This window comes from Gouania willdenowi, chromosome 11, assembly GCF_900634775.1.
Source record: "Gouania willdenowi chromosome 11, fGouWil2.1, whole genome shotgun sequence".
Lineage (NCBI taxonomy): Eukaryota > Metazoa > Chordata > Actinopteri > Blenniiformes > Gobiesocidae > Gouania > Gouania willdenowi.
The window spans coordinates 28,700,036-28,725,389 of record NC_041054.1 but is presented as its reverse complement, the minus strand read 5'-3'; the positions used below and the strand labels follow the sequence as shown (position 1 = coordinate 28,725,389).

At 38.0% G+C, this 25,354-nt stretch overlaps 1 protein-coding gene across 4 annotated transcripts in view; it reads right to left on the bottom strand.

Moving 5' to 3' along the window:
• Positions 1–25,354, bottom strand: part of ptprua (protein tyrosine phosphatase receptor type Ua) — a 389,498-nt gene that overhangs the window by 60,352 nt on the left and 303,792 nt on the right. For 2 of the 4 annotated variants that reach the window (XM_028461775.1, XM_028461777.1), the window contains 5 exons: positions 25,106–25,266; positions 21,628–21,815; positions 12,683–12,755; positions 11,346–11,422; positions 2,180–2,197 (listed from right to left, as the gene is read on the bottom strand). In XM_028461775.1, the coding sequence (XP_028317576.1) occupies positions 2,180–2,197; positions 11,346–11,422; positions 12,683–12,755; positions 21,628–21,815; positions 25,106–25,266 (517 nt within the window). The remainder of the gene's footprint in view (positions 1–2,179; positions 2,198–11,345; positions 11,423–12,682; positions 12,756–21,627; positions 21,816–25,105; positions 25,267–25,354) is intronic. The other 2 variants (XM_028461776.1, XM_028461778.1) reach the window with 1 other exon arrangement.

Here is a 25,354-nt window from a genome sequence, read left to right as displayed (position 1 = left end):
GATAAACTCTTCTCTGGGGATGTCTCCTTTTCAGTGCTCCCTCGGCTATCAACCTCCGCTGTTCCCCTCCCAGGAACAAGAACTCTCCGTTCCCTCTGTACAAACCTTCGTCAGTCAGATTAAAAGGGTCTGGGACAGGGCCAGGGCCAGACTTATACAATCAACTGAGAGGATGGAGCGGCAGGCCAACCGCCGTCGCTGCCCGGCACCAACCTACTCTGTGGGCCAACGAGTCTGGTTGAGGGCCAAGGACCTCCCTCTGAAGGTTGAATCCAGGAAGCTAGCGCCTCGGTTCATCGGCCCCTTCCCCGTGGAGAGGATCATCAGTCCGACAGCGGTACGTCTCACCCTTCCCCGAACTATGAAAATTCACCCCACGTTCCATGTCTCGCAGGTCAAGCCCTCCAGGGACTCCCCCCTGGCTCCTCCTGTTCCCCCCCCCCCTCCTCCCAGGATGGTGGATGACTCACCCGCCTACTCGGTTCGGCGCTTGCTGGATGTTCGCCGCAGGGGTCGCGGCCTCCAGTTTCTCGTGGACTGGGAGGGATACGGGCCTGAGGAGAGGAGCTGGGTCCCCCGCAGTCGGATCCTTTGCCCAGACCTGATCAGGGACCTCAAGCGGCGGCGTCCTGAACGTTTTGGTCGTGCGCCTGGAGGCGCACGTAGGAGGGGGGGTACTGTCATGTCCTCTACTTCTGGCATCTCCTGAAGTGGTCCGTTGGCACCATCTGGTGGTCTCCATGCCTCACTGTCCGGACTACTCACCTCTAATCTTCAGGATTGCTTCCAGCTGCGGCGGGGAGTGGTCTCCCCACCTGCAAGTATTCACACCACTACTTAAGACACTGGCAGACCACAAACCGACGCCAAACCATAAAACATTGCTCACTCAGACCCTCTCCGCCGCTGGGATCCCTTCTGCCTCCTTCATCTCTGGAATCTCTCTGCTCTCTCCACCCTTCAGCTGGTTCCTCCCCACTCCTGTGCCAGGCTCCTTCCTTTCGTCTGTGTTGGCTGCAGCTCGAGCGTCTCAGTGTTCCTGCCCATTCGGGGTTCAGAGGTTTTCTTTTGTTAGTGTTTGCCCTTTCTTAGTTTATGCCTTTAGGCCTAGAATTTTGGTTTCGTCAGTAGTTTCCTGATTGTTCTTATTTAACCTTAGTATTAGGTCTCCCTCAGTTTGCTCAGCACTTCCTTAGTTCTCCACTACCCCTCTTAGGGCGCTGGTTGGTTTTATGTTGAATTCTGTTTTGTGAAATAAATCAGTTACTTGTATTTGTGCCTCCTGTTGTGCTGTCTGCGCTTGAGCCTCAGTTCTGTCTCGTGACACTCGCAGGTAGTTTGAGAGGGAGGGGCTCACATTCTTATAGGGTAGGAGGAGCCAGGGTTGCCAGAAGGAGGAGTTTCCACCTAATGATGTATTATTGGGGCAAAAATGATCTGTTTGGAGCTGATTTCGATTGGCATTAAACTGTGCACTGTTTCAGCTGTGTTGGTTTTTCGGTGCATCACTACATACAACCTACTTATGCGTGGAAGGAGCATCCGCGGTACCCGCCATCTTGTAAACACTGCAGCGTCTGAGCTTCTACGGAAAGCAGGAGGATCAAACTCTTTTGAAAAGTTTTCATTTTGATTTGTTTCGTGAACCATTTTAATTTTTACAGCTGTTTTTTTTTTTATTTCGCCCAATTTCATACCACTAAATGTTGTTACATTCCTAGCCGATAATATCGCGCATTGCTAGCTTAAGCCTAACCACCGATAGATCTAGTCCACTTCCTAACGTAACCTCATAATTCTAAGAGGAACTATAAAACCCAGGAAATTACTTTTAATTTAACATCAGTTTGAAATTCGTTCCAAGCAGCAAAATAAAAATGAGGAAATTGTGTTGGCAACGGTTTTAGAATCATTATTATCTGTTTTCATCACTTATCAAGCCACTCACACTAATGTCAAGCTAGCAAAGCGCTTTAAAATGCGACTGACCACACCTCATTCTGGGCTCACCGCCCACACAGGTACGAGGTGTGTTTTCTGCATTAATGACATGCAGAAAGTTGCCAGTCTCTTTCATCACACTGTACAACATTCTGATGATGGCTACCAATGGAAAAGGTTGAGCAGACGCGGGAAAAAAAGAGCAAAGATGGAAAGAAAGGAGAAGCAAAGTACTTACTTCCCTGTTTATCCGAATCTAAGAGAAGCCGAAAGGTTGAAAACAAGAGGGGTGAAAAAGCAGAGAGACAGAAAGAAGGGAGGAAACAACAGCTAGTTATTGTGATTAAAGAGCAGGAGGAGAAGGAAGTGTAATGGTTACAGCAGCTTGAACTGAAGACCTGTGGAGAAAATGATGTTCAGAAACCTCACATTCTGTTTGTGAGCAACCACAGTGTTTCACCTTCAGACTCAGAAAAGCTCCATCATAAAACTGTGGATAAAAATAAAATCTAAAGGCTTCCTGTTCCTCTGGTATTTCATCACAGGCAGTGCTCACACACTCAGCCAGGAGCCATTTATGAAAGCGACTTTAAAGCCACTCAGGTTGAGTGTGTAAGTGTAGGCCTCAAGAAAAAATCTAATCCAAAAATAACGTTTGATCGATACATCCATACGTTCAAAGGTGTAAAAGGGGGAAATTGCTGCTTGAAAATCAGTTTTGATCTCTCCTGTAAACACTCTTATTGTCAAAGTTAGGTGGATTGCATTGTGGGATGTGGAGTCCTGTAGACCAGTGGTTGTCAAACTTTTCAGCCCACAACCCCCAAAATAAAGGTTCCAGAGACCAGGGGACCCCCACTGTAGCTGAAGGTGGTTGAACACAGACATGAACATCAAAGAACAGTCATGTGGAGACAGGACCATCTATAAGGGGAATAAAGGGGAGAGATTTTTGGGGTCCATCCATAAAATCAGCAAAATGATGGTCCATTGTTCTATGAATCTGTGATAACCACATTTATTTATTCATCTGAATAAAATCCACTGTTATTCAGGAAGTTTAGTATTATTTGCAACAGAATATCTAATCATCTTAAAGATGTAAATCATCGTTTTAATCAGAAATGCAATGGTTTAAAAGTGGCCAAAAACCAACAGAAAAAGTGATAAAAATTGGTTCCAAGTGTCAATATTGGCTTAAAAGTGGCAGAAAAAAGTACGAACAATTAGTTTAAACTGGCAAATAATGGGCATATAATGGGCATATAATGGGCATATAATGGTGAATGTGGTTAAATAAGCAAACATAAGCAAGAAATATGGTGAAAAGAGTTTATAAGTGCAGTAAATGTCTTGAAAGTGGAAACTACAGTAATGTGCAGAAGAAGCTTTTCACTATGGAGAAGTGTCAGATGACAAAAATATGGAAAGACAAAGTGATAAAAATGGGTTAAAATATGGCAAGTTTGGTGTAGTTTCAGAAAAAATGGTAAAATAAGCAAAAATGGGCTAAAATTTTAAAAATAATATTCTTAGTTTCTTGAAGGCATCTGATCGGAATAATATCCACTGTTATCCAGGATGTTTGTTGTTATTTGGGCCATAGTATATAAACGTCTTAAAGATGTAAACCCTTATTTTAATCAGAAATAAAATGTGTTGGAAAAAGTGGTGAAATGGCAAATAATGTGCATTACAAATCATGAATGTTGTTAATATAGCAAAAAAAAAAGCGCAAAATATGGTGAAAAGAGGTTAAAAGTGACAATGATGGGTCAACATATGTGACAGGTGAAAAAAATGTGCAGAAAAGGTGTGGAAATTTGATGGATAAGTGGCAGAAATGGAACTAATGTAGCAAAAAAGCACTAAAAAAAGAAAGAAATTAGGCAAAAATGGGCTCAAATTGTTCATAAATATTCTTAGTTTCTTGAAGGCATCTGGCAACGTCCTCCCAGTGTCATTTCTGGTGTTTTCACTAAAAGTTATGGCAAAATAATGGAGGATGTTTATTTCGGGGATAGAACAGAACAATCTGTATCCGACTCAAAGTGAATGTGTGGAGGAGTGAGGTGATATCACTGGGAACAAACTAGAACAAAAATGGAATCAAACCGATCACTGTCCTCCTCGCCTGGAGAAGAAACACAAGACATCAAAGGACTCCATATCCCACAATGCAATACACCACTGAGATCAAAGCAAACTTTTGAGCAGCATCTTTTTATGAGCAAATGATCTGTGATTTATTGATCTGTGACGCCTAGAATGTGTCTTCATCTGATAATTCACAAACATTGTCCCCAGTGTAGAAAGGAATGAACCAAAGTATGGACATTTATAAAAAGCAACAACTTCTATATTTATGAACACCATTGGATGTTTTTGTCTTTGAAACATAATGAGAATGTATAAATAATTACAGTAAGGGTAAAAATAGTGCAAGAGTAATAATAAACTTTAATATAAACCACATTAATGTTAGTATATAACCATGTTATTACAGGTATATGTGATTTATTGTCACTCATAATGATTAAAAGTGATAAAAAAAAGTCATATCTTAAAATAAGGAAAAGGAGATGAGATCACAGTAACTGTCTAAATAAAGAATCCTAACTCTTAGTTCACGTCAGACAACGGTATTTTATTCTAATGTAATAGTGTGACATTTTATTCATTATGTTTGCATTAAGACTGACACGGAAAACAAGATCTGCTTGTGTCACGCCAATCCACCACTTGTCAGGAAAGGAAAACAAAACACTGCCTCGTGAAATTGGCGAGGACAGACTCGTTCAAAACAATCTAGTAATGAACGGCACATTTCCAGGATTTGTGAAATGTGTTGCAGAGAAGTCAGAGAGTCGGTAAAAGCAACACATGGAGAGAACGATGGCAGTGATATTTGTCTGTGTTAAACAGCTGCATTCTGATCATGCTGCTACACAGTGTCAACATGAAGGTTTCTCAGCAAACAAACTGTAACAAATGTGTTTATCCTCGTCTCACATCAGTGAGTCACAGACACTCAAGTGTTCCTACACCACATTTGATTTGTATTCACACTCGGCATGTCTGAAAAAATGGACAGACAATACAGAATTCCTTCTGTATTATTATTATTATTAATATTATTTAAAGAATTAAATATTTTTAAAACAAATCAATCAAAAAATGCAATCTGACAATGAATACAGCCTCACATGCACATTGGAGAATATCACACATTTACATACAATTTGTCTTTGTGAACAATTGGTCAGAGACACGGAAACGTCAATTCTCACACAAAATGTGACTGAATATAACGTAATATTACAGACATTAGCTTCTGAAATATCAATATCTCTCTGACAAGGACTAAACAAAACCCGACAATATCACACATTTCCACCATATTTTTCCAAGTAAATCATGTGGGCTAATGTTAGCTTTAGCAAGTGTAGCAAACGACTGGACGTCAAATCTCACGCAAAATCTTTTTTGCAGGATTGTTTGGATGAATTTCTGCTGTGTATAAATACTGAATTAATGACTGAACTCCATTACCCATATTAAGCATGTTTGACAGGATTTGAAGAAGTTTAATAGCCCGTAAAAACGTCTGATTAGAGAAAGAAGATCGAACGGAAGCAAAATAGAAATGTGTAAAACTGATGGAGAAATGAGTAAACTCAGAAACGGTCATTCAGACGCTCTACAGAAGGGGTGCCCAATGCATCGATCACGATCGACCGCTCCATCGCGATCTACCGGTCCATCACGGTTGCATTTTGTGCCCATTGCGCACGTGGGTTGCACTACACAGTCACGTTTAGTGAATGAACAATTGAGCTTCTGTCCTCAGTGTGAGGGGGCGCTAGCGCACTAATCTGTATATTTACAACCTCTAATAATCAGTAGAAGAAGAACCTCCTTCAGCCCAAAGCCGCTCACACCCGTCAACATCATATTATGACTGTGTTGTAAAAATGTCATATTAACGTACTACTCATACTAAGTGTGACATCTAAATGAGTATGTAGTGTGTTCACATTAGATAGTATGGAAACATTTAGTAGGTGAGAAATACTCAGATATATACGATATGGGGACATTTTTCAAGTATGCATGGTGGGCACACTATTCATACTCAACCGTCCCATGATGCATTGCGAGAGGAATGCAAAATGGTCCTGGGACCGGTGTCACGGTCTGACTTTACCTCCGTACTGAGATTATAACCCTAACATAATTCAATAAACAAAATAACACATGACCGTTCGCTTTGAAAATAAAAATAAACATTATTATTCTTTTAGCAAAAATTCATTTTCCGTTAGTGTGCGCATAGACAATCTCAGTACGATGCGCACTCAGTACATGACACTGATTTCAAGCTAAAAAACAAACATCCTCTTTTCAAAATAAAAGCATCTCTTCTCGTCTTCCATTAGTTTTTTTAACCCTTTTGTAAACAGGGCTCTTATTTTGAAGTTAACCGGACGTTTTGTCAGTATGTGTTAATGACTGTGTGAATGAAATGTGTTTACGTGAGTTTTATGGATCAAATGAGCACATGCTGATATTCTACTTGGTCATTTTCTCACTTCAAGTGTTTTCAGAACTTTCAAAGGTGGAAAATCAACAGAGATATTTATCCTCAGGTTTTTGTTGTTGTAGGTTCCAAATGCATCTTGGGAAACTTGGAAATATAGTTCAGTGGGAATTCTCACCATCCTAATCATACTAATAGTATATAGTAGACAGTATATACTCATTGAGTTTGTAGTTCATAGATTTGCCCAGGACCAGAATACACCGACATGTCACACCCCGTACTATACACTACAAACTCAATGAGTATATACTGTCTACTACAGTATATACTATTAGTATGATTAAGATGATTAGAACATCACAGACTCCCACTTCTATCCTCAGTGTTTGTGTGTCTTCAACAGTCTGTAATTTACTCTCTAACTTCAGCCACCAGAGCACATCAGCGCACTGTTTAAGGGGGCGTAAAGGTCCCTTAGGTGAGCTCTTCTTCTCGGCTTCGTTGTCAACTGCCAAACCACATAGTAGGAACTGTCGCCCAAAGCGGACACACATTTTTTCCAGGTCACAACTGTTTTTATTGTTATTATTTATGTTTCTGTAAACAAAAGGTTAGATCAACCGAAAGCAGCGCTAGTTGTCATTCTGACTGAAAAAGCAGCTAAATGATGTAAAAATCATGCTGAATGCTTCACTCCAATACAAAACATAGTGGTGTTTACAGGCAGTGGGGCCGTGTGACATCATCAATCATGTGATTTCAAGATGGAGGAACACAGGCTCTAAAACCGTAAAGTAGTCCCAGGAATATAAATGAATATGGTGCATAATAATGTGTTCTGTTAGACATAGATCTTCTAATAACGGTATTTTAAAGGTTTTAGGCCAAACTTGTAAAAACAGATTTTAAATATGTTAAAATCAGATGTGAATGAGGTCTAAAATCAGAGTTCAGAGGGATTTCTGATTAGAAATAAAATGAACAGATGTCCCAGTGTTTGCAGGTTTCTGACACAGAAGGCACAGGAAAAGATTTCCAATCAGTGAGCTAACGCTAATGCTAATGTTTGTAAGTCAAAAACAGTGCCAATCTTGATGGAAAACCTTGAGTCGAGCCAGTCTGAGGACAAGACACGACCAAGACCTTCAAAATGAAACTGAGACTAGTCTGGAGTACTAAAACTTTAATGCTGTACAGTTCAAGTCATCTACACATGCTACGAAAAGGAGTTTCAATCCAAATTAAGTTATCATTCTTTGACAGTAATCTATAAAAAGATGAGGGAAGTACTTTCTGTGTAGAAAGGTGCCTTTAGACCAAAGACGTAGATAATTTCAGTTGTTTTATGTGCTGCTGATTGCTAAAGCCTTTATCTTCTACCTGCCATAGTGAAGTGAGGATGTGTGTGTATGAATCACCTGTTAGGGCTCTTAACATGACTCTACAAATAATACCAAGGAGGTCTGAGGATCACTCACCTCTCAGCGTACTAGAGCACATATACTTCTACTTTATACTGCTGTCATCATGTCTCTGACCTCTTCTGCTCACGCTTCATCATGTTTCACTGACAAAGGATGAGGAGTAGCGTTCAAAAGCCAAAACAGTTCAAACCTCAGATGAATGCGTTGCTGAACTTTGTCAGAAAGGATAGAAAACACCCCTTAGAGCTGTTGAGTATCCTATTCACACTGAGCTTTCCATTATGACTGACAACAGGAATGGTTTGTCCCTGAAAAAAACATTGCTAGCACCTCCGATTTTCCAGGATATCACAAAACGGACGGAAAAATGAAATTAAAGTTCTGAAATGTAAAAAAAAAAGCAACCAGTTTTTTTTTCTTCATCTCTCTGTATTTTTTTAACCCTCCTATTAATCCTCAAATATTACCAAACACACTTTACCCATTTGCCTCCAGAAAATGATTTTCAGAAAATTGTTGACCAAGTTTTTGTGTCAGACACTGTTTATTTGTTGAATACATAAATAAGCCCTGGATAATGAAACCTTGACCTGTTCTCTAGCGCCACCATCAGGACAAACCTTTAAATTAGAATTATTTTAACTTGAATAGTTTTCATCCAAATCTACTCTTATTTTGCTGGGTAAAATATGTATTTTTAAAGTTAAAACTATAACAAATGTATGTATAAAACACTTTAAAGGTGCAGTCTGCAACTCTTAGAAAAGTGACCTTTTGACATATTTGCTAAAGCTGTCACTATGTAAGGACAGCTTTACATCGAGTAGTTTGTGTGACTCATTGAGCCCCGCCCCCTGCTGCTACGGCAACCAAAAAGAACCAATCAGAGCCAGGATTGTGTTTGATGGGCTGTCTGACAGCTGTTGCTCACAGGCCCCGCCCCTTTCCCGGACCGAGAGCACCGTCTTTTTTACAAGTGTATGGTCTGGAGGAGTAGAAGATGGAATTGATGACTTTTCTGCTTGAAAGGTCATTTCTGCTGCTTGATTTACATTATGTTTGATTTGTAATTGTTACACTAGAACTCTGTGGTGCATGTGTTTATGTGCGCGCAGCAGCCTCCGTGTTGGCTGCAGTGAGTGACACTGTGTTGTTGTTGCTGCTGCTGAGGTGTGTGCGCATAGAGAGAGAAGAGCTGCATTAATATGCTTTTAACAGTACACGTTATATTATCGTGATGCTGCTGTCGGACTAACGCTAGATTGTTAGCTGGGGAGAGAGGGATCTGAGAGTTGCAGACTGCACCTTTAATAATAGTTTATCATCAGTATATGCTAGAAACAATTATAGCACCAAATAACATAACTAATAACATTCTTACTTGAGTTAGAGATATAGTTATTAGGTGTACTTTCTTAAAGGTGTGCCATTTGTTAAATGTTTTGTTAATTGTGTTGAATTTTGTTTATTGTTTTTTTATTAGTAAAATTGATTTTATTTTATTTTATTTTTCATTCTGTTATGTTATTAATTTTTGTTTGAGTTGTGCCCCTTTTCTATTTCTTTTTCTATTTCTATTTCACTTTCTTTTATTCTATTTTGAATGATAAACATTGAATGGAGTCAAATTGATACCAAGGATAATAAGAGGGTTAAAGTGTACGTGCACCCTAAAATCTGTTTTTTTTCTGCTGAATCCACATATGGTTAGGTATGAAATAATGTAGTTTATTGATCCTAGTCTCACACTTTAGTCCAAGTATTGAGTGTTTTTAGTGGTAAAATGGTGAATTTTACTATCGGCTGAGATTAGATCAGTGACGTCACTAACGTTCAAAATCTGTTAATACATGTAAAGAATCAAGTCGTGATCATGTTATCCTGTGACTGAAAATGAGCTTCATCTGAAGTGTTGGTTCAGATTATTATGACTGCATTCAAAAGTAGAAAAAGGCTCTGGTACAAAGACAGGTTTAGCTGATGGTGTATTAGCTGAACTGGTGATCAGTTTACCTGGTGACACATTAGCATTAACATCTACAATCACACGACTGTGTGGGGTTCAATGTAAAACGTGAGGTAGATTCTCTGTTTGGAGGTAATTAAAGCTTCCACAGATAATATTTTGGGACCATTTCACACATTACCATGGAATTTTTAGACAGAAGGCTGAGGATTAGCAGCGTGGCTAACATTGCATTAGCGACATAGTCTCGCGTGTTTCAGCACAACATTCCGTTGTTGTGAATCTTTTGAAGAATATACTGTACAATGTAAAATTAATAACAGTAGTTGATTCTATTAACAGGAAGTTTAATAGCTAGTAAAGTGAGGGTGTAACGATTCATCCATTAGATCAATGAAAACTACATCAATCTGTGCTCGGCTAGCTGTCCTTCCTGTTTACACATATTGATCTGAGATGGTTTTTAAAAGTTAATTAAACGATTGTATCGATACAAGGAAATAGATGGATTTAATCACTGTACACTTTATACAGATGTGTTTTAAAAGCACTTTTAATAATAAAGACGTTACTGTCTGTGACGTCATGGCCACGCCCCCAGCAGACAATAAAACGTGATGGAGGAGAAATGGATGGAACCACCTTTGGGTCCAGTGTGTGAAACACTTTGTCTTTATCACAGACGTAGATATTCTAAAGCTGTGGTTCACTGTGTCCACCGTCCACCACCAGGCCCTTCAGCAGCAGCACATGTAGCGTTAGCTTGTTAGCATTAGCTCGGCAGAAGCCTCATGATAACCATCATGCTAAAAGGTTCAACCACTGCTCATTTAACCTGAACACATAATTTTTTATATTATCATAATATTTTGATGTATAAAATACAGTCAGTAGAGTCAGATAAACCTAATATGTATATTTATTGAAAATATATTGATTATTGAAAATGAGAGCAGAAAAGTTAACACCCTGTTAATTTAAACTGAACGTGTTTGTTGGACTTTATTCAAATAAAATGTGAATATATTGGACATTAAATGTTGTTTACTTGTTTGTATGTTTATGTCCATCATAGATTTATAGTTGATTCGCTGACAAGAAACAACAGGAAATAAAACAAAAAGCTCACCTGTACTGTTCAGTATCAGGGATTTATTTCACTCACACTGTACACATTATTATTTTGGATAAAAAGTCACTGAATCGACTTCAAGTCAGTGAATCATTTCAGATGGAAAAGTTCTAAATCAACCCATATCATCCATGAATGGAATCATTACACCACTACAGTAAACAGGTAAAGATGATGAAACAGAAATAGGATCCAGTTCTACATCCTGTAGAACATCTCTGTAACGCCACGCTGGGATGTTCATAATGTGAGGTAGCGTGGAAACGTGAAACCTTGGGTCAACCTCTACAATCAATGATGAAAACAGGAAAAGGATCAGTGAGAGTGACAATGACTTACATCGATGTAGTTGGCGTTGACGTAATCAGAGCTGGGGTCGGCGAGCAGGGAGTGGAGCTTAACTCGATGACGGTCGTCTGTAAAGGAACCATCAGACACTTAACTATACAGTACACAATATTATCACTGGAAACATTTAAATAAAGGACAGAAACATCCACAGATTAAAAATCACAATCCCTTATAAAGTTTAAAAAATAGAAAAGTGCATGAATTACATTTGTTCTGTGAATTATTAGTATGCAATGCTGCAAAAATTAGCATTGATTCAACCCTACATCAATACAGAGGCAGGCAGATACCATAAATCTATTTATTTTAATAAATATTTATTACATTTAATACATGTATTTGTTCCATTTTGATTGCAATTTAATAAATGTATGTCATTTATTAATTCAATTTAACTATTTTTTAGCAATACATATTTTATAAATCAAGTAAATGTTCATTTATTTAATAGATAAATTATTAATTTATTTATGTATCCACTAAAATTCTGAATTAAACAAAAAATTATATTTGGATTATTAATTAGTTAAAATAAAGGACAGCTTTAAGGCAACGTTTAATTTGCACATAAATAGAAAATAATGTATTACTTTAATAAATGTTGTGGTTCAGAAACAATAAGTACAGTATTAACACTGTTTCAGCTGTGGATTTATTTCTTAAATAATCAAAGTGAACCAAATTCTCTTTCTTCTTCTTTCTTTATTTGTTTTTCTTTTTTTTTATTTTATTTGCCTTTTTTTCTCTCTCTTTTTTCCCTTTTTTTCACGTGAAAAGGCCGATAATTTTTTCCAACTTTATTTTGAAGGATCAATCCAACTCTACTGTAAATATAACCGATACACAAACTATTCACAAAGAACAAATCAGAAGCTTAAAGAGTCGGAAAAATATAAACAGATATGAAAAGAAAAAGAAGAATTGATTTTTAAAATGATAATTAAAGGATGTTTTTCCAATGCTGTTGTATTGTAATAGTTATGGTGATGCTGTCCTAGTAAAAATAGTGAAGGTGTACATTTTATGAAACTGCTTTATAAGACAGAGGCTGTGAGAAAATCAATGTTAATTCATTAAACTCTGATTGTATTTTGTATTTATTTATTTTTTTCCTTAGAATTAAAGGAAACCCAGCGAGACTAAAGACAATTACTGGACAGTTTTTGCTGAGGCAGTTTTTATCTGTTTAATGCTAATCTACTCCTAAAGCCCTTATTATTGCTAGCATGCACTGGTTCACAGGTAATGAGGAACTCAAACAACTTCCTCCAACATTTCCTGAAGCAATAAAAGAGAAAGAATGGTATGAAGGCTAAAGAACGTACGGTTGAGCAGACTGTCGTGCCTTCCCTTGGTCTTGTCTTTCTTCTTCGTAACGTCCCATCCGTCAAAGAAACTCTGGCAACAAAAGACAGAAATCACAAATTTAGACAAAAACAGAAGCTTAGGCCAGGGGTTCTCTACCTTTTCACTCCCCAGAGCTTAATTACCCAGAAATGGATTGGATCCAGCACCTCATTTATTTATCTTTATATTTCTAGCGTCTCATTTGCTTTTAGGTGTTGTGATTAAGTTTTATATTTAGACAGATGTGTCTTTTATTGAGTTGAAATCACTGGAAATGTCACTGTAAACACATGAGCGTGTAAAATGTAAGTGTGAGTGAGGAAGAAAAGGGTAAAGTCAGGCCACGCCCCCACGCTACGTCTAAAGTGTGATTTTCCGCAAGAAATTGTGTCTTGTCAGCTTGGAAAACGGTAGAAAATGGTTAAAAAAGGCAGTTGGATTTAAAAAGCTTTTTTAGGCCAATAAGTGAAGCTAATTCTGAGGTTTGTTTCTATAGAAATCACAAAGCAGCAGCAGGAGTTAGCGTGGCTAGCAGCAGCACCTGTAGCAGTGATGCTAATGCAGGAGAACCAGTGACAGGACACAGGAGGAGAACTATCCAGGACATGAGGAGGACTCAGGGACAGAGAGAAGAGAAGGAGACCACGGTTAAAGTTCTGATATAGACATTAAGACAGAGGCTCAGTTCAAAGCTAAGATGAGCTGCTGCTCTAGGTTTATGAAAGATAAGGCAGGCCTCGGCTGGGAAATATGTAAAAAAATTGCAAGAATATGTAATATAATAATATAATATAATATAATATAATATAATATAATATAATATAATATAATATAATATAATATAATATAATATAATATAATAATATAATTCTCTTTTGGAAAAATAAAAGGTGTTTCTTTATTTTCTGCTGTGCTGCTGATTCATTAGAGGAGTTATGGCCAAATGGGTGTAAAAGTTAAAATTGCTTAAATCAGCAGTGATTCTGTGCTGTCCTTGGTGCTGAAACATGGCAGATTTAAAAGCTGTCACTCAGAGAGAAACAGATGCTCCGTAACGAGTGCTTCTTTAACGCTGATTCATCATTCTATATTAAACATTTAGGTTCATTGGTCAGATAGCAAAAGGTGCTTTAAAAGGTCTTATTACCAGAACAAAACACGGCTGGTGTTCCATCACCTGATGATTTACATATTTAGGAACTGGCGACCCCCAAAATAAAAGTTCCAGAGAACGGGGACCCCCACTGTAGCTGAAGGTGGTTGAACACAAGCATGAACATTGAAGAACAGTCATGTGGAGACACGGCCCTCTAACTGACCAAAAACTGACAGAAAAAGTAGTAAAAAGGGTTCAAAGTGTCAATATTGGCTTAAAAGTGGCAGAAATAAAGGATCAATTGGTTTAAACTGGCAAATAATGTACATGACAAATCATGAATGTGGTTAAATAGGCAAAAATAAACATAAATAATGGGTCAACATATGTGACATTAGGTGGAAAAGTGGAGGAAAGGGTTTAAAAGTGCTGAAAATGTCTTGAAAGTGGAAAAAATGTACAGAAATGGCATTATACTGTATTTTGATGAATAAGTGTCAGAAATGGGAGTAATGTAGCAGAAATGCATTAAAAGCAGCCACAATATGGCAAGAAAAAGTGATGAAAATAGGTTAAAATATGGCAAGTTTGGTGTAGTTGCAGAAAAAGAGGTAAAAATCAGAAAAAATGAAGGAATCTGAGGACGACCCCCTAGTGTTTCACGACCCCAAATGGGGTCTCGGCCATCAAGTTGAGAATCCCGTCTTTGCGACATTACTTTGTTGATTCATTCTCTCCCTGAGGTTGTTGGTCAGGAAATGCACAGACGTGGATATGAGAGGAGGAAACAGAGGAGCCTGGGGACACGTCTGTGGCCCCCGACACAAACAAAGCTACGTCTCACTTATTGTCATTCCAGACCCGTGTGAGGCTCTGTGGCTGCTTCACTGACTTTCTGCTCCTGGACAAACGTTAGTGTTAAACTGTTCATGTGAACCAGCTGCTTGTGAATCAGGCAGGAAATTTTAAATCAACAGGATGAGCTGAGGAGCAGCATCCATAGCAACAAAGACAACAAAACACACACACAACACACACACACTAACACACACACTAACACTAACACACACTAACACACACACTAACACTAACACACACACACACACACTAACACATACACAAACACACACTAACACATACACTAACACTAACACACACTAACACACACTAACACACACACACTAACACTTACACTAACACTAACACACACTAACACACACACGAACAAACTAACACATACACTAACACATACACTAACACTAACACACACACACACTAACACTACACAAAACACACACTGAACACATACATACACTAACACACACACTAACACATACACTAACACTAACACACACACACACACACTAACACACATACACTAACACACACACACACACACACTAACACACACACAACACACGAACACAGACCAAACAACACGAACACAGACACGAACACGAACCCCACACACACGAACACACACACACCACCCTAACACCGAACACAAACACACACGACACACACGAAAACAAAACCACACACACACACACACGAAACACAGACACAAACACACACGAACACATACACGAACACGAACACACACAGAACACAGACACGAACACGAACACACACACGAACACAGACACGAACACGAACACACACACACACACACAAACACAGACACAAACACACACACAACACACAAACACAACACACACACACACACACACTAACACATACACAAACACACACTAACACACTCACTAACACTAACACACACACACACACACTAACACATACACAAACACACACTAACACACTAAACACACACTAACACTAACACACACACACACACTAACACATACACAAACACACACTAACACATACACTAACACTAACACACACACTAACACATACACTAACACTAACACACACACTAACACTAACACACACACTAACACACACACTAACACTAACACACACACACACACACTAACACATACACACACACACACTAACACATACACTAACACTAACACACACACTAACACACACACACACACTAACACATACACAAACACACACTAAACACACACTGAACACACACTAAACACACACACTAACACATACACTAACACACTAAACACACACTGAACACACACTGAACACACACTAATACACACTGAACACACACACACACTAACACACACAAATACACACTGAACACACACTAATACACACTGAACACACACTGAACACACACTAATACACACTGAACACACACACTAACACATACACTAACACACACTAACACACTAAACACACACTGAACACACACTAACACACACAAATACACACTGAACACACACTAATACACACTGAACACACACTGAACACACACTAATACACACTGAACACACACACTAACACACACAAATACACACTGAACACACACAAATACACACTGAACACACACACTAACACACACAAATACACACTGGTTTAAACAGACCCTCACTGAGTCATATTTAATGTCCATAAGACAAAGTTAAAATTGAATAAAACTAAATCAAATACACCTGTTATGTTTTTATCACAGGTAGAGGAGCTTCCAGAATAAGTTATTAGAATCAGAATCAGAAATGTTTAATGGCCAAGTACAGTTTTGAGGACAGTACAAGGAATTTGTCTTGGTAGATGGTGCATGAAACAAAAACAAAGAAACAAAGAAAACAAGAACAAAGAACAACCCAGCAACAATAATAATAATAGTGATAAATATAAAGGATGAGGGATAAATAAAGGATAGATAGAGAAAAGGATAAATATATATATATATATATATATATATATATATATATATATATATATATATATATATATACAGAGGTCCAAAATGCCCAAAAACATTGCATCATTTTTTTTTAATGGAAAATCTGAAGATCTAAAGGTGTTGGCTCAGAATAATAATAATAATACAGTTTTTCTCAATTGCTAAGACACATTTCTTGAAACCTGCTCTCCTTTTCTCTAAACTGTGAAGACAAAACATAATTTCCAAGCTACATTCACAAAACGTCAGACTCTTCTTGCAAAACCAAACTTTCACCTCAAAACAGTTCAATCTGTGCTCAAAACTGAACTGTGTTGTCAAATCATGCCCCAAGTCAATCAGAATTAAAAACACTACTGAACAGTCAATAAACACGACGTAGAAAAATAGAAAACACAATGCTCAGGACATGAAACTGGAGAAATAAATGTTTATTCACTGTAGGCTAAATGCATGTTGCAAAACAAAGAACCTGTGCATAGCACTTGTACAAAAAGAGAAAACAGAAATCTTATGCATTTACACGGATCTTATGCGTTTGCCACTTGTGTACAGTAAGCCCATGTAAAAAAGTACAAAAATATACAAATACAGTGCATTACTCAGCCACAGCATCATGTCTCCGTACTGGGTCAGGCCACAGGACTTCATCCACATCACAGGCCACATTTTGTCTGGCCAGGCAACGGGGGAAAAAACCCCTGGCATGCCGTATCCAGGCTTGCCAGATTGACGTTTTTCAATCTAGAGGTCCAGTGGGGTTTTACGGATGGGCGGGACTTACCAGCTCTATAGTATGTCATACAGTAATTGCTGTCAACATTTACATACTGTACTATAATGTCAAAAAAAAAGATAATTACCTGTTCTCGTCTCTAAATCTTCGGATTATGGTGGACACAGTGAATCTACTGATGTTTGGTTGTACCCTTTGTCCAGCCTCCCTCATGCTCATACCATGGACAAGAACATGGTCAATCACAGTAGCTCTGATTTCATCAGATATTACTGTTCTTTGTCTTCGCCGACCACCTCGCCCTCCTCTCACACGAACTCTTCCTCTCAGATTTCTATCCATTGTAGGGCCTCACAAACCACTGCTCTTCCCTTACATCATTAGCCACAAGTGTGATCAGTTTTGAGTTGTTGTGTTCAAGTGGTGACACCTGTGCTTTAATTGTGTTTGACTTTTGTCACCTGTGCTCACCATTATGCAGCACGGGTGCATCACAATGAAAATGTGTTGGCAAGTTGTGTCTAAACAGGTGAAAAGTGTTTATGGTTTTGCCAAAAGAGTGATTGTTTCAATCAGTGGGTTCAGGCAACTGAGCATTTGGTTCAGACAATAGGGTTTAGTGTTTTAGCAATTGAGAAAAACTGTAATAATCCATCCATCCATCTTCATACCCACTTATTCCCGTTTATCAGGGTCGTGGGGGTCTGCCGGTGCCAATCTCCGGCTCTCATAGGGCGCTGGGTGGGGGTACACCCTGGACAGGGCACCAGTCCATCACAGGGCAACACAGACAGACAACCACTCACTCACTCATTCACTCCTATGGGCCATTTAGAGACTCCAATCAACCTTACAGTCATGTTTTTTGGATTGTGGGAGGAAGCCGGAGTACCTGTAGGAAACCCACGCAGCACGGAGAGAACATGCAAACTCCACACAGACCCAAGTGTCCACCCCAGGGCTCGAACCCAGGCCCTTCTTGCTGTGAGGCAGACGTGCTAACCACTAAGTCACTGTGCGCCCTATAATAATAATAATAATAATAATCAAGATAAATCACCACCTCATCCTTCATATTTGGTGACTGTCTGACTGTGTGAGGACCTAATCTGACTCAAACAGTGAAATAAAAGCCACAGTGATGTAGAACGAGTCATTCAAATCTGCACTTTATGCACCTCTCAACATTAAAGTAGTTAGAGTTTGATAAAGCAAACCTTGATCAAGTCAAACGGCACGTTTGGTCCTGTGGTGTATTGCTAACACGACGCTGACACAATTTAAGTAAACACATGCACGCTCGCGTGCACACACACACACTTTCTACCTGAAGGCTCGTCTCTTTGAGGACATCCTCCAACATGTCAGATCAATGGCAGTGTCAGCTCAACCCTGTGGGAAATAAGGCCTATGAAGTGCTGGAGCTGATCCCCGTCATATTGTTTGAATCTGGGCGACGGGAAGGCAGAGGGAGGGGCCAAATCATTGATTTTGGAAGGAGTAATCACTTGAAGCTTTGAGTAAAGAGAAAGTTTCCTGCAGGTGGAGGTGAATGTGCAATGCGAGGGAACAGAATGACTCATCAGGATTCACGGAGGGAAGCATTGTTGACTGAAAGGAAGGACTTGAAATGGGAAAAAAAGTGGGAATGTGTAATTAGTGCGCCGCACTGGAAAGTTCTACGGCGTCTGTGTAATGCAAATGAGGTAAACTGCTCAGTGAAGCGTTACTCATGAATATGAAAGACTCAATTTAGGCTTTTTCAAAAATATTATTGTGGTCTGCAGTAAATCTGAGTGTGGCCTTGATACACACACGCACACAAATCAACAGCAGAAAATAGAATCTGAGAAGATATTCAGGCAAAAATTGACTTTTTTCTCAACACTGCATCAAGTTTTGCATGTTTTATTTTTGGAAAAAATAACAACACATTTATTATATTGCATAAGTGTGACAGTCACCATGCACTCCCTATTAATTCATTCAGTGCCAGCCGTTTTAGAGCATTTTGACTCATTTTTAATGACCCACAGAATATTTTGTCCTATAAAAATCTGAAATCTGAAAGATTAAAGTCTCTAATTTCATCAGAAAAAAATAATTGTGTTTCTAGCTTGTTTCGTTCTTCCGTAATCAGCAGTTGAATAGAGGCAAGTTTCACACAAATCGCCAGTTTGTGACAAAAAGCTGAGAAAAACGTCTTATTCTGAAAAAATCTATTTGTGACTTTGAAGCAAATTTTTTTGCTTTAGTGACACATCAACATTGTTTCCTTCTATAAAACTAGAATAACACTGAGACTGGGCTTTTGATAGCAACATTGTTATTATTTTGTTATCTATGTCAGAGTTGAATAGATTTCTTACTGTATTGTTCATTCCTCCAAGTCTCTCCCCCGTCATTCTCCACACACGCAACTTCCTCTTCCTCCCGGACAAGCCGAGTGTCACTGCTTGCCCCATTTTTTGATCGTTTTCTCTCACCATCGTGACACTCTCAATAGTCCACTTAGTTCCACACATGCTCTGGTCACATGCTGTGTGCTGATGTGATGGTGGGAACTTCAGCATCATCAGCGCCATTTTCTGTCTCATAAACTCCTTTCCTCTCCCTCTGAGCTCTGCTCATTACAGGTGATCTCTCATTTAAAGGTGCGCTGCTGCCACCTACATGGCATCAGTTGGTCACTCCATCATGATACAAGCTAGATATTCACAGAAGAGCTTCGTCACGCTGTCTCCTAGCAACCCCAGCCGAAAAACACAATTCACGTCTGTAGACTTGAATGACACTCAATGAGTAAATTATGGGAAAGAGGGAAAAAGGGATAGATGTAAAAAGTGAAACATTAAAAAATGGAAATATATAAAAAAGGGAAGCTCTGTAATAGCTACCGTACGACTTGTAAACATCTCTCTAAAAAACAAAGGGCGTGATTTTCATTTTTTTGCATTGGCAGGAGCTTCTGTGCATTTTAATTTATACAAATAATCAAGCTCAACTACATTTTTTTCCATGACCCTAATCATTTAAAAAAGAAATTTAGACCCGTGTTTCTCAAATGGGGGTACATGTACCCCTAGGGGTACGCGATGGCACTACAGGGGGTACTTGAGAGAGAGAGAGAGAGAGAGAGAGAGCGAAAGAGGAAAATTAACAAATAAAAGCATTAAAATATGGGATTTTATCATGCTTATTTTAGTTAAAAATGAAAATCATGCTAAAAATTACCAGCAACTCCCAAAATGACAACAAAAACAATCAAAATAAGAAAAGAAATATACTGATTTTGGCCTCCATTTATAGGCTGTTCTAAACCTGTAACTCCACCCACAGGCCAACCAAACCTAATCTAAAATCAATTAACTCAATAACAACATAAATTCCCATAAACAACATACAAAACAACAAAACATGAATTATCCAAGCATCCATAATAAATGAATGTTAATTCATTCACCTCCAATGTTTTAAAAATCCATAACAAACTAAAATGACGCAAACTGTACAAATGGTTTGTCCCAACACCAGCCCACCAAACACCCCTATTTACATGACTTGGTTTAGTCCCTCTGGTTTCCTGCAAACCTGGAAGTGGTGCTGTCTAAATTGTGTTGTTAGCTGCTAGCAAACAAACAAACAAACAAACACATGCTAATGCTGGTAGGACTTTCCCTGCAGTGGAAGATGTTTGACCACTAACATGGTTATTAAAGAGGGTGCACAAGCATGATGAAACCAGTAACCAGAACAATGAGAACAGACAGATGAATGGAATGATGATGGCAGTAGCAACAAACCAGCTAATGCTGCGCTCACTATAGTGTGACATCAGGAGGGAGATGACCAGGAGGCACTAAATACTGTTTCATTCACTTAGCTACAAAATGAGATTCTTTCAAATGTGTGTTATCACTCATTCATTCCATTATGATGATCTATAGATGTTTTTTCACAGAATCCTGAGCAAAATGTTGTAGTGCGACAAAGGAGGGACTTGGATTCAGAAATAAGAGAAAGGGGGAACTTGAGCCAATAAAGTTAGAGAACCACTGTTTTCACCTGGCCCTCCATACTTTTATAAAGATCTTTCTTTTTAGGTGATGTGGCACTGCGCAGCCAACCAATCATTTACCATCCTCCACCCACCAGGCCCCACACCAGCGAGCACATGACCAACAACAGCCCCGCCCACAAGGAGAATAAACACCAACAACTCTACCAAAACAGAAAAAGAACTGTAAGGATTTCATACCTCGTATTCCTGCTTGAATCCATATCCCTCAGCGGTTTTCATCTGGTTGATGTGCTGGAGCAGGTCAGCGACCCTCACCGCGGGGTGGAGCTGCCCAGTGTGGTACGGCGAGCTCTTCCTGCGGCAGTGGCGCTGGGGCGAGCCTCCCAGTAAACTACTGGACTCATTCACAGAGCTCCGCTGGTCATCTGGGAAAGAAGATAAACACCCTGTAGAGGAGCCTGAGCAGAGAGTATGGCACTAATGTACACTGTTAACCCCAACGCTCAAACTAATTAAATAGTTTATGTTTAAAGTTCTACTAACTTAGTTATGTCAAGTTGGTGTAACATGTTCTTCCCTTTTTTTGAGTTACTTTAACCATATTTTGCTTATAAATAAGCATATCTTCAAAATACAACGTAAGTACAACTTAATAATTACATACTAAGAATGATGAAGTCCTGTTATTTCTGTTGTTTCAAATAGGGATTATTTAAAAAATAAATTATAGGGTTATCACTTGAATTTAACTTTAATCAAAAAGTACAAGGATCCAGTCATCCAACCTTTTAAATTCTGTTAAAATTTGACTTAAAAAATGTAGGCCATCAATTGCTTCAATTTTTTGACTTCTGGTAACTTATTCATGTTTACAGTGTACACTACAAACTCAATGAGTATATACTGTCTACTACAGTATATACTATAATTATGTTTAGGATGATAAATGTTCCTACTGAAGTATACTTCCAAGTTTTCCCATGATGCATTTGGAACCTACAACGATAAAAACCTGAAACACACTGAGGCTAAATATCAACATGTGTTCATTTGATCCATAAAACATCTCGGAGATTCCATATTGTCCGACATTTACTGCTGACGAAACTTCCTGTTAACTTCAAAACAAGAGCTCTATTAACAAAAGCAGGGTTGGGGGTCAGTTATAATTGTAATTGCAAAAAATGGTAATAATTTACAATTATGGTGTAATTATAATTGTAATTATAATTTAAAAATGAAAATGTAATAGAGTTGTAATAGAGTTTGAATAATTGACTTTGTAATTGTAATTGCCATGAAAAATTCTAAAATTGTCAATTATAATTTAACACAAAAATATGTTTCATATCAAGCTTTACCACATTTTACAATTTTTAAAAAAAAATGAATTGAGGAGTATACTGATACTAAAAAGACTCAGACGCCCACACCAAAAATATTAATATCAATATTTTCAATGATTAGGAACCCTAACAAGGTAACCAATAAACAGGAATTAAAACAGATGATAGATATTTGTTTTTAGTGTTTTTTACAGACGATTTAGGACCAGTTATCATTAGAGATGCTAACAGAAAGCTAACAAAAGAGGAAAAGTTAACTTTTATTAGGTTATTTATTTCAGGCTTGGTAAATGTGATTAATTGTAATTGAACTTTAGTAATTGAGAACAAAATTGTAAGTGACATTCTGAGGATAAAAAAATAATTGTAATTTAATTGTAATTGTAACTGAAAAATGTAAGTGACCCTAACCCATTAAAAAAAACGAATGAAGATGCTTTTATTTTGAAAAGGGGATGTTTGATTTTTAGCTTGAAGCCGGTCCCAGGACCATTTTACATGCTGCTCATAATGTTGTAGTAAACTTTCGGTCACTGCACTCATGGACAACAAAAAAAAAGCTTTTTTGTGTCAGTAAGTGGTATCTGGTTTGTGGAATAGTTTGTGTGTTGAAATAAAGAAAATGTCTGAATTTAGAGCAATTTAAACATAAATACATAAAGTTTATCTTCTCGAAGCATCAGTGTTAAAGAGATAAAATTGTAAATAGGTGAGTATATACTTGTGTATGTGTGGACAAATGAATGAATATAGTGGATCACATTAATTGTATATTCATATAGATATATATATCAATTAATTATGTGTATATGCTGTAAATGTATATTTAGAGTGTAAATAGGTGTATAATATAAGAAGATTAAATGTATCGTACTAGATATTACAAGGGGTAGGATAATATGAGAAGTACGTTAGTATGAGTAGTATGATAGTATGAGTAGTTAGTATGAGTAGTACAATAGTATGAGTAGTACATTTGTAAGAATAGTACAATAGTATGTGTAATACGTTAGTATGAGTAGAATGATAGTACGAGTAGTTAGTATGAGTAGTACAATAGTATGAGTAGTACATTTGTAAGAATAGTACAATAGTATGTGTAATACGTTAGTATGAGTAGTATGTTAGTATGAGTGTTACAATAGTATGAGTAGTATGTTAGTATGAGTGTTACAATAGTATGAGTAGTATGTTAGTATGAGTGCTACAATAGTATGAGTAGTATGTTAGTATGAGTGCTACAATAGTATGAGTAGTATGTTAGTATGAGTAGTATGTTAGTATGAGTAGTTTGTTAGTATGAGTAGTATGTTAGTATGAGTGCTACAATAGTATGAGTAGTATGTTAGTATGAGTAGTGCGTTAGTATGAATAGTACGTTAGTATGAGTAGTATGTTAGTATGAGTGTTACAATAGTATGAGTAGTATGTTAGTATGAGTGTTACAATAGTATGAGTAGTATGTTAGTATGAGTGCTACAATAGTATGAGTAGTATGTTAGTATGAGTAGTATGTTAGTATGAGTAGTTTGTTAGTATGAGTAGTATGTTAGTATGAGTGCTACAATAGTATGAGTAGTATGTTAGTATGAGTAGTGCGTTAGTATGAATAGTACGTTAGTATGAGTAGTATGTTAGTATGAGTAGTACGATAGTATGAGTAGTACGTTAGTATGAGTAGTATGATAGTATGACTAGTGCGTTAGTATGAGTAGTATGTTAGTATGAGTAGTACGATAGTATGTGTAGTATGTTAGTATGAATAGTACGTTAGTATGAGTAGTGCGTTAGTATGAGTAGTACAATAGTATGAGTAGTACGTTAGTCTGAGTAGTACAATAGTATGAGTAGTACGTTAGTATGAGTAGTACGTTAGTATGAGTAGTACGTTAGTATGAGTAGTATATCAGTATGTGTAGTACGTTAGTATGAATAGTACGTTAGTATGAGTAGTATGTTATTATGAGTAGTACGTTAGTATGTTTAGTACGTTAGTATGAATAGTACGTTAGTATGAATCGTATGTTGGTATGTTGAGTACATTAGTATGAATAGTACGTTAGTATGAGTAGTACGTTTGTATGAGTAGCACGTTAGTATGAATAGTACGTTAGTATGAGTAGTACGTTAGTATGAATAGTAAGTTAGTATGTTTAGTACGTTAGTATGAGTAGTACGTTAGTATGAATAGTACATTAGTCTGAGTAGTACGTTAGTATGAGTAGTATGTTAGTATGAATAGTACGTTAGTATAAATAGTACGTTATATGACAGTTACAGCTGTTCTGTGGCAGAGGACACTGAACAGTAAACACATGCTGAAGGTCTGGATCACAGTGAACTACTGATATGTTTAATCTCGGTCTTACTTCGTGTGTTGCAGCCGTGGGCGTCCATGAAGGAGTGGGCCATACGCTCGTCCTGCTGCAGCGTGCTCTGCTCCGTCATGCTGCAGTCCAACGCGCTCAGCTTACGGCTCTTCTCCTGCCTGTAGGACATGGCCGTCTTGTTCATGGCCACCTTCTTCCTGCTGTGGAGTTGTAAGCAGAGAGGAGGGAGGATAGAGGGAAACAGGTGGAGAGAGAGAAAGAGTGAGAGAGTGAGACAGGTGAGGAAGA